Below are 15,957 nucleotides of genomic sequence, written 5' to 3'. Positions count from 1 at the left end.
TGTTAGTACCATGATTTTGTGGATTGGCAATATTTTGCTAAAAACATGGTTTTGACCAGATGTCGGACAATATGTTGTGACATCTTGTTCTGTTATGCAGTAGGCAGGCGCTACTGTTTTTTAAATCTCGACAGATTTGATTTGATTCTGTTATATTTCCTTTGGATATATTTTAGAGATTTTCACAGGTCAAGAAGATTTGTTTTGGAACAAGTTTTATATCTTTAGTTGTACATGAGTTACTAAATTGGGCCCTGAAGACAATTTAGTAACTTTGTTTCGTTTGTTCCAAGATTTAAGGAGATTGGCTACATAATAGGTGCATCACTCAGCTTATGGATCAAGAAACTTCTGGACTCAGAATATCGAAGTACATGAATTGTAGAGGTGTATTTAAAGAGGAATCCTAACCTAATGTAATTTATGTTTTCAACAGTTGTAAAATTAGGGGAAGCGTAAGTCTTAGGTTTTGAGAGTCTCTTGTGTAGTTTTTTAAGTCACCCATGTATTTTCGGATACCATGTGGTTGACTGATTGTTACTTGACAGTTGTCAAGTTATTGTTTCTCACTCGAAGCTTTTAAGCAAGAGTTTGAGTTATTGTATTTGAAGTGTAATCTTCTATATTTGGTTGAAACCAATACAGTCACTTGGATTGGGACTGTTAGATATCACTGAGGTGATTTAGGGAGTGAGATGTGTTTCTCGTATCTAGATAACGATTTATAGGTAGAAGTTGCAATGGGTAGTGATTAAGTGAAAAGTTGTAAAATGGGATTGTTTAGCTTTGAATTGATGCTACTAATAATGGATTTCCTTCTTGATTTGGTTGTCCAGAGTAGGTGATGTTGCACCGAATTGGGTTAACAACTCTGTGTTATTTATCATTCTATAGTTTAATTTACTGTGCTAATTTGAGTCAGATATGTCTGGTTTGTTACCAGATGTTGTAACATCTGTTTCAACATCATACGAGACAATTTTGTTTGTATGTGTTGCCAGTACCAAAATTTCAGAACCAAATCTTATTTTTACAACAAAAAAAACCTAATTTCTATATATATAAATATCGTGTTATATAAACTATGTTGCACCAATATACCATATTTCAGTATATTCAGTGGGTCAAACAATATTATAGTAGATTTAATCCAATTTTTATTCTATTTATATAATTTTATTTAATACAATTATATACTAAATTATTACTTTTGAATTATAATAAAATAAAATATTATTTTTATTATTAATAATTTAGCATTATCAAAAAATTAAAAATTAAATCAACTGACTCATCAATATCTCTATTAACAATATATAAAAGTTAAAGTACCTGGAATTACCAAGTTTACCCAAACTGAGTTTAACTTAAACTAATATAAAAATTAAGGGCGGCTTAGTCTTTTTGTTAAATACTGAAACATGGTTGATTGTAATTCAAAATTTGCTGACATGTCGAGATAATATTTTTTGTTGCTTTTTTAATACCTTTTTAATTTATTTTAATTACATCCATTATCCCACAAAATAATCAAGGTTTTGGGGCAAAAAACACTCATTACTCTGCAGACCAATAAATATTAGCGTGAAAAACTGTTCCACACAGTATTCAAAGACATGCACACAACTTCCCACACGTTTTTCAAATTTTTTGTCATTACCTAAGTTATTATTGCTATCATTATCCCAACTTTATTTATTCCAAACAATTACAAATGCAGTGTCACTAATAACAATTTTTCTTTCTCTCTCTCACGTCTCTCTTTTTCTTCTCCCTCTTTATGTTTTCCCTCATTCACTCTCTTATCCCTCCAGATTTCGTTTTCCTCCATCATTTTCCTTTTTCCACATATTTTGTTTGTTCAGACTGTTTCCTCCATAGAAGAAATGATATGCTTGAAAAGAAGGGTCTCAAATCCCCATTTTATTTAATGATTGGAACCACTATTGTTGGTTTAATTTTTCAGATCTGAACAATAATGGTTTTAATTTTTGTTTTATGTTGCTTTCTCAAGTATTTTCTTTGACTCATTTGTTTTCAATAAAATGACAGAATCTATTTGTGAGAACAGGAAGATGAAGAAGGAAGAGTATGAAGTTTGAGAAAGCGTGTCTGAGGGGAAGGAAAGGAGGAGGACCAACGAAGAAAGCTATGACCAGATCCGTCAGATCCGGACTTCAATTTCCCGTCGGAAAAATTGGTTGTTACTTTAAGAAAGGTAGATATGCTCAATATGATGGTATCGATGCTCCTGTTTACTTAGCTATTGTTCTCGAATATCTTGATGTTGACGTAAACTCATAACTCTTTCATTCTTCTTTTTAAGTTGTAACTTCTGTTAGTTAGGGATTGAAGATTACCAGACCTCATTCACCAAGGAATCGAAGAGTTGGGATGACATGATTTGGCTTTGCATTTTCGCTTTCATATATTTTCTCCACAAAGTACTCTTCATTTAGGTTTTTCGAGCTGATACGGATTTAGTTTTTTTACTGGTGCAGGTCCGGTTTGAATGTGTATTTGGACTCATAAGCTCGACTTGGACCATCTACGTTTTTTCGGTGTAGATTCAATTACAGGCAGCGATGCAGGGCTGAAGTTTGCTTCGAATGGTTTAAGGTAATGTGTATGCCCTGTTTTTACTCGACATGGTTTTGAATAAATTGAACTGAATGTGAGTATGGTTGAATTTGGTTTGGTTTGATTTTGCATGTTGGAAGATAGTTGAAGGATCCAGTGAGTGTGAGAAGGTAGTTTTTCTCAAAACAGTTTTTGCCATTTTCTTATCAAATCATATTAGGACATACTGCAGATTATTATGTTTTCTTATAATCCTGCTGCTCAATTATATCATTTTGATCAATATGTTTTCTATGTTGCAAGTTCGCTCAAGACGTGTAGCTGATTTATATGTTGAATTGCATGGTTTGAGGTATTGAAATTTGGTTATTTCTATGCTGCAAGTTCGCTCAAGACGTGTAGTTTCTTATGACATTTTCATTTCGTTCTAACAAGCTTACCTTAACGCAAAGGATTTGAATCCATCACTATTGTCTTAAGAGCATGTTCTTGAACCCTAACTCCCAATTTCTCTGCTTCTTAGTCAGAAGAGGATCAAATAAAGTTCAAAAGGTAAGATTTTGTTTTATTCTTCTTACAATTGATTTGTTTCAAATTGTAAATTTGTTTTCGCTTCTCAAATTATTTTCATGTCTGCATAATTTTTTGTTATACTCTCAAGTATTTACATGAAAATTATATGTATGATTTCAGTAAAAAATGTGTTGATTATGGTTGTTTCGATTCTGCTGGTGATGGTTGTGTTCGGCACATTTTCGGAACTCTTTAAAGAAAGCAGACGACTTTTTGAAGGAACAGCACACACAAGCTATTTCAAGTATGTCCACCAAGTGTTGACGAAATTATGTAGGGATTATGAAATATGGAGGATGAATATTGTTGAGAAATGTAATTATTATGTTGTAAACGATATGCAGTGTGTTTTTGAAGGGATCGTGATGAGTTTAGTGTAATAGGTTATGTTTGTAGAGACAGGCTGTGAAGTTTATGTTACTTTGAAGGTGGGATGGTGAGGTTTGAATAAGGTTTATTTTGTTTCAGAGTGTATATCTTTCAATTAATTTTATCCTCTCCCTATTGATAATTCCAAATCCTTTTTATAGAAAAAATTTATAGGTCTAAATGTTGATTAATTAATTTATTCTGAAATGATTTTGTTTGATTGGAATCAAAATCTTAACAGCCTCTCAGCTTGATGTATTTGGTCCACTATTTTTTTTTTTGTAATTTCAATCCTTAACATAATTGGCAAATGAATAATAAAGAGATGGTTTTGAGATTTGATTTAGTTTTTGAAGATTTGATCAGATTTGATTCAACTCACTCTTGGGGATCAAATTTTGTAAGTTTTGGAAAGGAAATATTACAGCTTAAATCAACAATGAATTTAGAGATTGCTTGTGATTGAGAAAATTGATTTTTGGAAGGTTTGAAATTTGATTGATGAATATATGATTTTATTACTTAGAATGTTTATTTTCTACCTGGTACCATGGCATGATAATAATGATAATGAGGTTTGGACCAACAAATTTATGAAAAGCATAACGACGCGTCTGAATTTATATTTTTTTAGTGTTTTTCTAACAATGCTTATAATGGTACTATTAAAATATAAATCTAAAATTAATAAAATCAAATCCTAAAAAGTGAAAAAAAATCCTAATAATCTAGAGTTATGTAAAATATTAAAATGGAAAGTAAATTTAAATAAAATTCTAGAAAGTGACAAAATGTAAATAAATCTAAAATGCTATAAAGTGAGAATGAAACTCTTATAAATAATTGTTTTATAAAAGCAGTCTTTGATTTATTTATTTTGTTCTTTTGTATGTGTAGATATGCTTAAAACATCTTAACTAAAAATATTTTTTAAAATGTTATCACTCTAAATATAAATTTTTATTTATTTTAAACTTTTAAAAAAAATATTTTGTGAAAATGCAAAAACTAATTTATAATTTGTAATATTACATACTCTATTTCTAAATACGTATAAAAATATTAAAGATTATTTACTTTAAAATAGAAAAAAATGTATATCATTAAATTTTTATAAAATTATTAATATTATATCATTTTTGCAACAATAATAAATATAAATTACCATATTTATGAATAGTCAACTTATTTTTAAATCCAAATTCAAATTCTCACTCATTTCAATGCATTTTTTTAGGTTTTAATTTCAGTTTTTAATTTTTTTATATCTTAAACCCAATTAAATATTAACTACAATAATAATTGTCAAATTAATATTTAATTAATTTATTAAGTTTTAGATTTTTATGAGAAAATTAATAAGAATATAAAACACATTTTAATTAAAAAAATTACCATCTATTTTGAATCAGTTTCTTCCATATATATTATAGAAGTCCTATTATGACAATTTATCCATAAAATCTTCTTTAGTAATTATAATTAATTTGTTTTATAATTACATGATATAATTATAGAATAAATTTATGTCATAAAATGCCATAAAATAATTTATAATTACAAGATATAATTATTGAATAAATTTATGCCATAAAAGGATTTTGTATTTTTTTTATAATCTATACATACATTTTTAATCAATATTTGCCACTTTTTACTCATCATTTGTTTTTAAATTTATAAAAGTAATATACATAATAAATTTATATGTTTTGTATTCCAAAATTTACACATTTAACATGTTTTTATACGCGCGTATTAGTGGTTTTCTATGTTTTATCATTCATCAATTATTTTTTTAAACATTGTATTCATGATAAATAAGAATTAGTTATTAATTAATAAGTTGAAATTTAATAAATACAAAAAATATGATTAAATAATGAGTTAATGTAATGATTTTGTTTACCTGATCTCAATTTGAAAATGTTATTTTTATTTATATATTTATATATACATTTATTATTATTTTATTTATTTCTTTGTTAATAATCAACTAAAAGCCACAACATGTTTTTGTATGAAGAATAAATATTTTTAAAAAAATTAATGAAAATCCTTTAATAATTTTTAATAATAATTTTTTTTATAAACAGAAATAAGTTATAAATATTTTTATAAAACGGAAAATACTATTGTTGATACAATTATATTAATAAACGAAAATAAGTTACAAATATTTTTTTAAATTGGAAAAAGTCTATTATTGATATAATTATTTTTATAAACGGAAATAAGTTATCAATAAATATTTTTATAAATCAATCATTTTATGATATTTGTACATATCCCTTATTACTACAATAAATATTTTATTCATTTATTGAGGAAATTTAAATTTTTCCATATAGCATTTTTAAAAAAATAATAAATGTAAATTACCATATTGATGAATAATTCAATTAATTTTCAATGCAAATTCAAATAATTAATAATATAATAATGGTCAAATTATCATTTAATAAATGCAAATTTTTAATGTAGTTTTTTAAGTTTAAATTTCAATTTTTAATAGTTTAGATCTTAAATGCAATTAAATTATAACATCTATGATAAAGGTTAAAATATCATTTAATATTGTAATTACAATTTATTAATTATTTATTTTAATGTGATATTTTTATAACATATATTGGTCCTTAGGTTCTTAATACTACAAATTAGTTTTGTTTTAATCATTTATACAAATTTAAAATTAGAGATTCTTTTTTCGAAATAAAATATATTTTTTTAATGTGAGGATTTTTATGAGAAAATTAATAAGAATATGAAACACGTTTAAATTAAAAACATTACCATCTATTTTAAAAAGTTTGGCCTCAATTAGTGAACCAATTTATAAATTATAGTTGGTGCCCACATTCAAATATTAAATTATAAAATTTAACATTTTTTAATCTTCTAAGTTATAAAAATACTAAAACTAAATAAAAATTTTAAACTAAAGTTTTTTATAATATAGAAGTTAAAAAATTATTTTATCATAAATTAAAAGTAAGTGTTACTTTATTTTTTAATGTATATTGTTTATCCAATTTTTTTAAAACGACATTCTTTTACAATATGGGAAAAGATGTATTTTTGATTTTATTTCAATATTAAAGTTGAGTTTTAGTTTTTTTTGAAGTATGTTATATTGGGGGAATTAATATTTTTAAGTTATTTATTTTATTCATCATACAATTAATATTAACAATAAAAATGCAATTTAGGATAACTATTAAAACAAAATTTTTAGTGCTCAATGTAACTAATTTGAAAAGGTCGTACGGGAGATGAAAAGTGGACTTTGAATTCAAATATTTAATTTTTCTAAAATCTTAAAGGTTGTCAAATGATAACTACAATAATAATGGTCATATGATAAATGGTAATCATGAAAAATAATAATAAAAGATAAAAATTTATTAATATAGTTAATTTTATAAACTGAATAAGCTATAAATTTTTTTTTATAAACGGGTAAAAGTTACAAATAATTTTATGAAAGTAATAAATTTATCTATTTATACAATCATTTGTATAAATGAGAATAAAATGTAGATTATGAAATTTTCATAATTTTTTATTTTCGAATTAATTTAACATAGATTTTTATTTTATTTTTTTAATCTATACATACCTTTTTAATCCATATTTATAACTTTTTATTCATCATTTATTTCTATATTTATAACTTAAAAAGGAATTATACATAATAAATTTATATATTTTGTATTCTGAAATTGATATTCAAAATTTTACTTTAATGTTTAAGTATTTAATTTTTTAAATATAATTTTAAATTTAGTATTCAAAATTTACGATTACATTTATTTTTCTTTTTAAAATTATAGTAATATACTAAATATAATTAAAAGTATTATTTAAATATAGTAAATTGTATAAAAATATTAATTCATCAAAAAATGTTAATGTTTTTTATGATAAAATGTTATCATTTATGCTATAAAATTTTATAAATATTTGTTTTTTTATAAAAGAACATGAGACAATTATGATAGAAAAATTAACTGAGGTTTGTTAACTAATCTGGATTCACGGGTAGATGTGAACGTATTTATATTTTTAATTATTGTGTTTACTAATTAAAATCTTACAATTAGATAATACATTAATTTAATTTTAAAATTTTCCAATTATTATGTTTAATTGTAAAAGATGTTGATAGTAAATTTGCATTTAATTAAAAAGAGTATCTTCCAATTATTGTTTTTAATTATTTTTTTCCATAACAAAACTATCTATTTTATTTATTTATTTATCAATTATTATAATTCTTATATGCATTATTTTTAATGACCAAATTCATACACGTTAAATTTATAATTGTAAACAATATATATGTATATATATTTTATTCATATATTTTATTTAACATACTACATGTTTAATTTTTTTTCCGATAGTCATCCAATTAAAATGTGTATTGTTTAAATAATATACGGAATAACTTTATAAGATAGATCTTATCCACGTAATATTAAATCCAAACGGCCCCGTGCGATAGCACGCGTATTCCGCTAGTATCTTTAAAATGTAAAATATTTTAATACTTTAACAATTCATATTTTCAATTAATGTTTTTATTTTATCATTCAATTTACTTATACTACACTATTTAATTTATTCCAAATCAGATAAATTACTCATCTATATTATTTATTAACTATATATTCATATGTCATATTTTGTTTTGCATATCTCCATTATTTTTTATTTTATCATACAATCTACTTATACTATACTATTTAATCTCCAAAAATCAAATAAATATTATTTATTAACTATATATCCATATATTTGGATATGTCGATTATTTTTTTTTATAACTTTACGAGAATATAAAGAACTTTTATAGTGACAGTGAATTAGGTCTAAAATTATATTGTTTGCTTTTATCCATCAAATTGCTAACCATAGGTCGGTGATCGTTAGATTCCAGACGTCATCCCTAGCGCCGCCGTCAAACTGTGGTGTTCCGTCAGCCTGCAAGGTTGGTGATCGTAAGGTTTTTGCAAAGGCAAAGGTTTATCAGTTTGGAGAATGAAAACAAGGAGACGAAGACGATATCATGGTAAAGACAGAATCAGTGCTTTACCTGACTGTCTTTTGCTTCAAATTTTGTCTAATTTGGAAGTCTATCGAGCTGTTCAATTATCCATCCTCTCCACAAGATGGAAGAATATCTGGAAACATATGTCCGTTGTTACTTTGCATCACAGAAACTTTGAATCTATCGAAAGTTTTGCTACTTTCGTTTCTCAATTTTTCTCTTTTCGGACTGGTAAATCCTCTCTGCAAGCTCTCAATTTTGAATGCTTCCACTATTTTGATCCTGACCTGCTCAAAAGGATTATAAAATACTTATTTTCACACAATATCCAACTGTTAGATATGTCCGTGCCTTGTAGTCTCGAACACTTTCCACTTTGCACCAACTTTTCATATCATTCTCTAACCTCTCTTAAACTTATTGCATGCCAAGAAATTTATCATTGGGGTAGACAAGGACCAGTATTTCCAAATTCTCTTCAATTTCCTGCATTAACCTACTTGTATTTAGGATTCTTCACCTTACTCTGCACTACAGATGATGGCTATGCTGACCCCTTTTCGGTATTTCAAAGTTTGAATACTTTGATCATTAAACATTGTCCACTTTATAATTATATAACCAATGTTGAAGACAGCCTCTTCATATCAAGCGTTACGCTTGTTAATTTAACAATAGTATTGCCTGACAGTTACAAGTCTTACAAATTTAAATTATCTACCCCAAATCTTTGTAGCTTTAATTTTACTGGTAATCCTTTTCAAAATCTATCTGGGCACAATAACATTAGCAATACCAATTTCTCTTATATTAAACATGTAAGGATTAGTTTAATATCTAACAAAGTCGCAAAATTTCCTTCAATTCTATCAAATTGGCTTCTTGCCCTTATGGAATCATTCACAGTCACTTCAAAGACTCTTAAGGTATTTTAATTTTGTTTTTGCTTAAAATTTACTGCTTTCATTATTTTTTAATATATTTGCATTTTTTTTTATTAACTTGACTTAAATGATCTTAATTCAACTTCATTTCTCATTGTTTAGATTCTCAACTTATTTCCAAAGTCATGGAAGATTGATTTCCCTTATTTACATAACTTGAAGTTATTGAAAATAGAAACACATGAGTTTTCATCTCTACCCGATGGAAGAGAAGACTTTTTGCTTCAAAATGCACCGTCAGCTAAGAAAGTCATTTTCCCAGGGTAAATGTGCATTCAACTTTTAAATACAATTATTTAATTTAGTTTTTTCTTTGTTTTTGTTTCCCTTATTCTCTCTTGTTATAACTTAGTATAAGTGGATAAATTACAAGTTATATGGGTTTTAGACATGACTTGATCCAATCTCAACTTAAACTATTTGGGTTATTTGGGGCTCAATTTACAATAATACCTCTTAAGCCATTGCACTCCCGAATTCTCTACTTTTAATAACTCAATAATATGAGTCATACTTGTTGATTTTTATTTTTATTTTTATTTTGGATTTTAAACTATTATATTTGTTGTCTAGTTTGTGTTTTATTTTATTTATTTTTATTCATTTTTCTTTCAGTACACCTTATTAGTTTTGATTGATATAGTCTCGCTAATTTTTTTGCATCCTGTAACATATATTGCCTCTATATTTTACAGATTTAGTTTGAAGGATTTAGCCAAAGAAGATCGGAGACGTATAAAGCAATTCCGATACAGATACTGACAAACCGACACCAGTAACAATTTAAGAAAATGAGTAAAATTAAAAGTAATGACAAATGTCGGTGCAGGGTGCAGGTGACACTGTCGGTGCTACATAGGATTTTATGTCCAAAAGACATCTTTCCATAGCTAGATAGCATTATTAAAACTTATTTATTTTCCTTACAACTTATTGAATTATGGTTTTTATTTTGTTTGTCAAGAGGATTTATATATTTCAACATCTTTTATTTTGTTGTCAAGAGGATTTGTCTATTTCAACATTTGTGTCATGTGTTTGATCCTTCCATGTTGAATTTGGACCGTACACCTATGTGTTGTAGTGATTATGTTACGCCGCATGATCCTATCATAATAGGATATTGTTGTTTTTTCAAACGAGTTAGCAACTAATATGTTAAGGATACTATAATTAGAAGAAAAAAAAAGAAAGGGTAATAAAGTCATATATAAAATTAAAAAAAATTAAATGTACACATTCTAAGAAAATATTTCTACAAATAATTTATTAACTTGTGTTTCTGGGACAAGCATTAACTTTTGTATGTTTTAGACTTTTCAAGATGTATGTTCCTTAACATAATCCACATTCATTTGTTTTGTTTAGTATTTTATTTTATTTGGCTCCCAAAGATGCTACTGAAGTACAAAAAATTAGTTGACTCAGTGAAATGCATGAGTTATGGAAAGGTTAAAAGCCATAGAGTTTTTCACAGTGATCCTCTGGATGCAAGAAACATAATCCTTGAAGGTAGATTATGTTCTTCTTTTCAATGCATTGTTGCAACTAGATGATTTATTTTTAAATCTTACACAAAATTAACAGTAAAGAGAACTTATAAGTATTGTGTTCTTTGAATACTTTTTGTCTACTTATTACTTATGAAAGTTGTTATGAATTTATAGGAAAAAATAAGTGTTTTGTCTATTAACTTGATGTTGCCGGAAAGCATAGAATTGCAAATTGAGGTATATGGTTCAAGGAAAAATTGTCCAAGGTAGTTCAGTTTGAACAAATGGAGCTGGAAAGGATTAAAACAAAAGGAAAATGTTGTGTGTTTAGAATCATTTAAGATTAGAGGGAAATTGATTCCTCTACTTTGAAAAATTTTCAACCAAACACCTTGTGTCTTAAGGTTTGAGTATGATCTATTTCAACTAACACTCTAACAAAATGTCCACAGGTATTGTCAAACATAGGCTTAGAAGTAATATCATATGTACATATTATAGTTCCAACATCGACTGGTATGGAAAATAAAATGTGATACTTTCAATACACTTGAGAGAGAACATGAAATCTCACTCAAATCTGAGCTGGGGCTGGACAATCGGTTGGTTTGGGTCGATATCAAGTCCAAAACTTAAATCTGACGCAAATTGCGGTTTCACTTTAAAACTCTAATTCTGACCGATAAAATTTTGATTTTGTCGGATCTGGTTAGATCAGTTTATCTGATAAATCAGGTGGATTTAATCCGTTTAATATTTATTAAATTAAATCCATAAAAATTAATTCTTATAAAATTCAGTAACATTTATTTTTTAATTTAAAAAAAAAAGTTATCAAAATTTTAGAATAGCATAAAATAAGATTATATTTTTATAATTGAAAAAGTTATTATTACGTGATAATATTTTCAACATCATTTGACATTAATTTGATCATTGTCATATTTTTATCACAAAGTAAATAACAATTAAAATTTTGTATTGCATTTTCTTGTATTCTTGTGAATAAACAATGTCATTATTAGATTATAAAATGTAAATATCATAACATTATTGAACTTCATTTTTAAAATGGATTAATATATTATAATAAAAATAAAAATAATAATAAATTAAATATTAGTTGAGTTCGGTCAGGTTCGATTTTTGACGGATTCAAAATAATCATCCGAGCTCGACCGAATCAACCTTATACTATCCAAATTAAGCAACTAAATCAACCCGACATCCGATTCAATCCAAACCATTTGCACAAAATCATAATAGGTCGGTCGGTTTGAATCGTTTGGTTGAAATTTGTCCATCCCTAACTTAAGTTGAGGTACTATTTTGTAAATTAGGGTAGAAGTCCCTTGTCCAATCAAAGAGTTTCAGGTATCCCAGATCCAAGTTCCACAAAGGGGAAGACCTGAATACCCTCACATCCTCAAGTGAAGAGAAAGAAAACTCGTAAAAATATTTCCCTGAGGAAGTTATCCCATATAGAGAGACTCTTCCACAACGACACTAACTTGTTCTTCAAGGAAACCACCGTCAAAGGCATACTATCCATAGGCCAAAAATCCATCCATATAAATTATGTTTACAAGCTTCCAACCTAGTTATTTATAAATCTTCAGGTATTTCAATATCCACTTGGTCGTCTTTGAGATAGGGCTTGACCAAACTTTGGTCGGTCCAATTAAACTGGAGGCTTCGTTCTAATTAAAAAAGTAGTCCAATTTTTTATAAGAAAAATATAATTATAATAATTAAAAATAACACATCATAAATATAATTATATATTAATAAAAAAATATAATTATAATTATTTTGACTTTTGATCAATCTCATTTTTTAATATATTGAGTTATTACCATAACACTTTTTTAATTTATTAATTTTTATATTTATTAATATTAATGTAAAAATTTAGACTTTTTAAAATTTTGGAGCCCTTCAAAATTTGGGGGCTTGTGCTGTAGAGCCTACTGCTCCTGCACAGGACCGAGCCTAGACCACACACATTGGATAGGGCTTGACTAAATGATTTCATGATTTTTAAGGGGGGGGGGGGAGTCTCTAAGTTATTTTTTCTTATTGACTAGCCTATAAATGATAAATAGTTTTAGTTATAACCATTTTAATGGATGCAAAGTCAAGAAAAAAGGATTAAAAGTATAGCCAAATGGAACAAGGAACCGAAGAACTTGAAGTTCAAAGTCATACTCAATTAACTAGGAAAATTTATCCTTGGCCAACGAATCCAAGAAAAAATATTGGCTTGCAAACCAAAGCAAATTCACTAGGCGAATCTCATCCCACCTAACAAATTAAAGGTGGTTCAAAGGCAGGGTCAAACATTACTTTGCGTGAAGAAAGCAGAAAAGCTTAATTCACTAAGCGAGTTATCCTTCACTTTGTGAATGAACACATATTTAGAGTTCTATAAATAAGGCCAACGATAAAGATTTTAGAAGCGATTTTTTATATTTTTTTAGTTTAGTTATAGTTCACTTGCAATACAAGTGAGAGCGAGGTTTTGTATTTTTTTAGTTTTTTAGTTTAGTTATAGTTCACTTACATTATTTTGTATTATTGTGATCATGGCACTATACCTGTTTTAATTATTCAATCATACTTGATCTTTGCACTTTCATTTAATATTTATTACATGTGTAAAATGGTTGTAAATCTATTTGATAATGAGAAACACTCTTAGGTTTAGATCAAAGATATTCATTATTCTTAAACCTAACTTGATCATTTCTAACACAATATGTAAACTTAGACCATTCCTAAGAAGTGCTCTTTGGGTTTAGACCTAGGTAATCATCTATCAAAAGGTAAACTCTAGAGATAAATTTAGATTTGGTATTCACATATACCGTTGAATCTTAATGTTATTATATTGTTTATTAGGTTGGTAGATGATTGAATAAACAATATGAAATTATCACGGCGTTATTTCAGACATGGGAAATGTTTTTGAGCAATAGGCGTTGATATGAATTGATAACTAAAATATTGAAGTGGTGTAATTGGAAAGGACCTTGGGGGCATGGAGGAAGCATACACTTTTCCTATCATTCCTTTTAGATCACCCCTTTTTGGTTTAAGTGCCCCTCTTTTGGATAGGGTGTATGAATCCTTCATGTCATTGGCCATAACGCGTGATCGTGTGGATAAAGTATATTTAGTCAACAACGATATAAAAGGAGTCAGCAAAATCAACTACGCTCCCTGAATTTTGGGGAATCAACTACTCATCCCCAGAGGTATTGGTATATCCTAAGAGGTCTTGGATCCAAGCCATGTGTTGCTATAAATACCTCAATATCGCGATAGAGAAAAAAACCAAACGCTAATACTAAAATACACGCAGACAGGGCTTCTCACCCTTGTGTGAGCTAGATTTCAACCTCACAACCAACCTTAAAGCCTTTGACAACCCTTAACCACAAGAAGTTGTCACACATTTGTACTTTTAACAAGACAAGTATAGCTATTGCAATCTAACTTCAACAACTCTCTAGCTCAGATATTTCCATCTTTTACATTTTATTGGTTTTTTGTTTATCAAACAACTCGCATAATAATCTTGAAACCATATTCTCTTAAAATAGTAATAATTACACATAAGTTACATTGTCGCATCAGTCTGTAGTTTTGTATCATGAAATCTAATCATGAAGTAAGTGATGTTTTTGTATCAAGAAATCCAATCATGAAGTAAGTTAAATATCTTAGATGTAAACTTTGCACACTCTTGATTGATAATTTAATTTTGAATTTAATCTAACATTCTAAATTTTAATTTTAATTAAAATTTTAAATATTTCAAAATTTTAATTAAATAAATTATCAAATACAGTTAATGCTTTAAAAATAAATATTAATTTAATCATACACAATTGATTAGTTCTCATTTTCATCCACTCTCATATAATAAATATGAATTTTAGAGTCATGTATGCAAGTCATCCACACCACCACCTAGAACAATGATAGCATCAATATATCTTGTAAAATAATTTATTTTTCTCCATTTCTCATATTTTAAATATGATTATTGAAGTCATTAAGATAATATGAGAATGAATATTATATACGTCTGAAATATAAAGTGATTGTAAATTTTAAACTCTATTATAATTCTATATCTACTTTCAATCAAATAAGTACTTCCTTTTATTAAAACTGTTGAAATAATATTTTGTAATTTTTCATTTTTTTTTTACATATCATAAACCTCATATGCGCTTTGTGTTTACATATAAATATTTGTTTGATTACTCTTTTATTTATTTATTTATTTTATACACATACGTAAAAATTATTAAAAAAAAACACTACTATCAACCTCTTGTTACTTTATTAGTAATAAAATAAAATTGGCATTCCTATAAAAATTTAAGAATAGTATTTAAAAATGAATGACTATGTAAATAGTAATACATTATCCATTATACTAATTATTCCCCATTTGTATGGTTTTTAAAATACCTGGTAGAAAGTAGATATGGAGTATACAGTTATGGTTTTAGTGGACACTTTTCAATAAAATAATAAAATAATTTAAATAAATTTTTTTTTTCAATTTTTTATTATTGAATAGTTAAAAAATCATTTTTTTTCCTATTTAAATCATAGTAGAGGGAAAAGAATAGGTTACTCATTTTCCACACAAGAAAAATCAAAAATATTTTATTTTGTTTAGAATGTATGATGACAAATTATTTTTGTTTATATTTATCCTTTTATTAATGGTCTTCCATAGTCAAGCGGCTCATAAACTACAAATTATGTATTTGAAAAAAAATTCCAAGAGACTAAGTGTTTGTTGATGAATTATTTAGACACATTTGTGGTTTTGAATTTGTCACGCTTAATAGAAATAAAGCTTAATAGAAATAAAACATAAACAAAAAATTGGTGGATGATAGTAAGGATGCCAAGAACA

The 15,957-nt window shown here is 26.7% G+C and overlaps 1 protein-coding gene and 1 long non-coding RNA gene across 6 annotated transcripts; both read left to right on the top strand.

Annotated features, from left to right (window-relative positions):
- Nucleotides 1-1,732: 1,732 nt before the first annotated feature.
- On the top strand, nt 1,733-3,664 carry LOC131647269 (uncharacterized). 5 transcript variants are annotated; one of them, XR_009297767.1, is made up of 5 exons: nt 1,733-1,948; nt 2,053-2,619; nt 2,721-2,750; nt 2,884-3,132; nt 3,274-3,664. It is a non-coding gene; the product is annotated as an uncharacterized LOC131647269 (long non-coding RNA). The 5 variants fall into 5 exon arrangements; XR_009297766.1 differs by having other exon boundaries at nt 1,733-2,218; nt 2,502-2,619; XR_009297764.1 differs by having other exon boundaries at nt 1,733-2,619; nt 2,884-2,932; nt 3,016-3,132.
- Nucleotides 3,665-8,426: 4,762 nt separating this feature from the next.
- Nucleotides 8,427-10,661, top strand: LOC131647268 (F-box/LRR-repeat protein 13-like). Its single transcript, XM_058917180.1, has 3 exons — nt 8,427-9,504; nt 9,625-9,785; nt 10,218-10,661. The coding sequence occupies exons 1-3, from the start codon at nt 8,569-8,571 to the stop codon at nt 10,282-10,284; spliced, it is 1,164 nt and encodes a 387-aa protein (XP_058773163.1). The 5' UTR covers nt 8,427-8,568; the 3' UTR covers nt 10,285-10,661.
- Nucleotides 10,662-15,957: the final 5,296 nt, after the last annotated feature.

The sequence above is a fragment of the Vicia villosa genome, linkage group LG2 (genome assembly GCF_029867415.1).
Source record: "Vicia villosa cultivar HV-30 ecotype Madison, WI linkage group LG2, Vvil1.0, whole genome shotgun sequence".
In the NCBI taxonomy this organism is placed as follows: domain Eukaryota; kingdom Viridiplantae; phylum Streptophyta; class Magnoliopsida; order Fabales; family Fabaceae; genus Vicia; species Vicia villosa.
The sequence above is the reverse complement of the archived record's forward strand: the minus strand, read 5'-3'. Positions and strand labels throughout refer to the sequence as shown.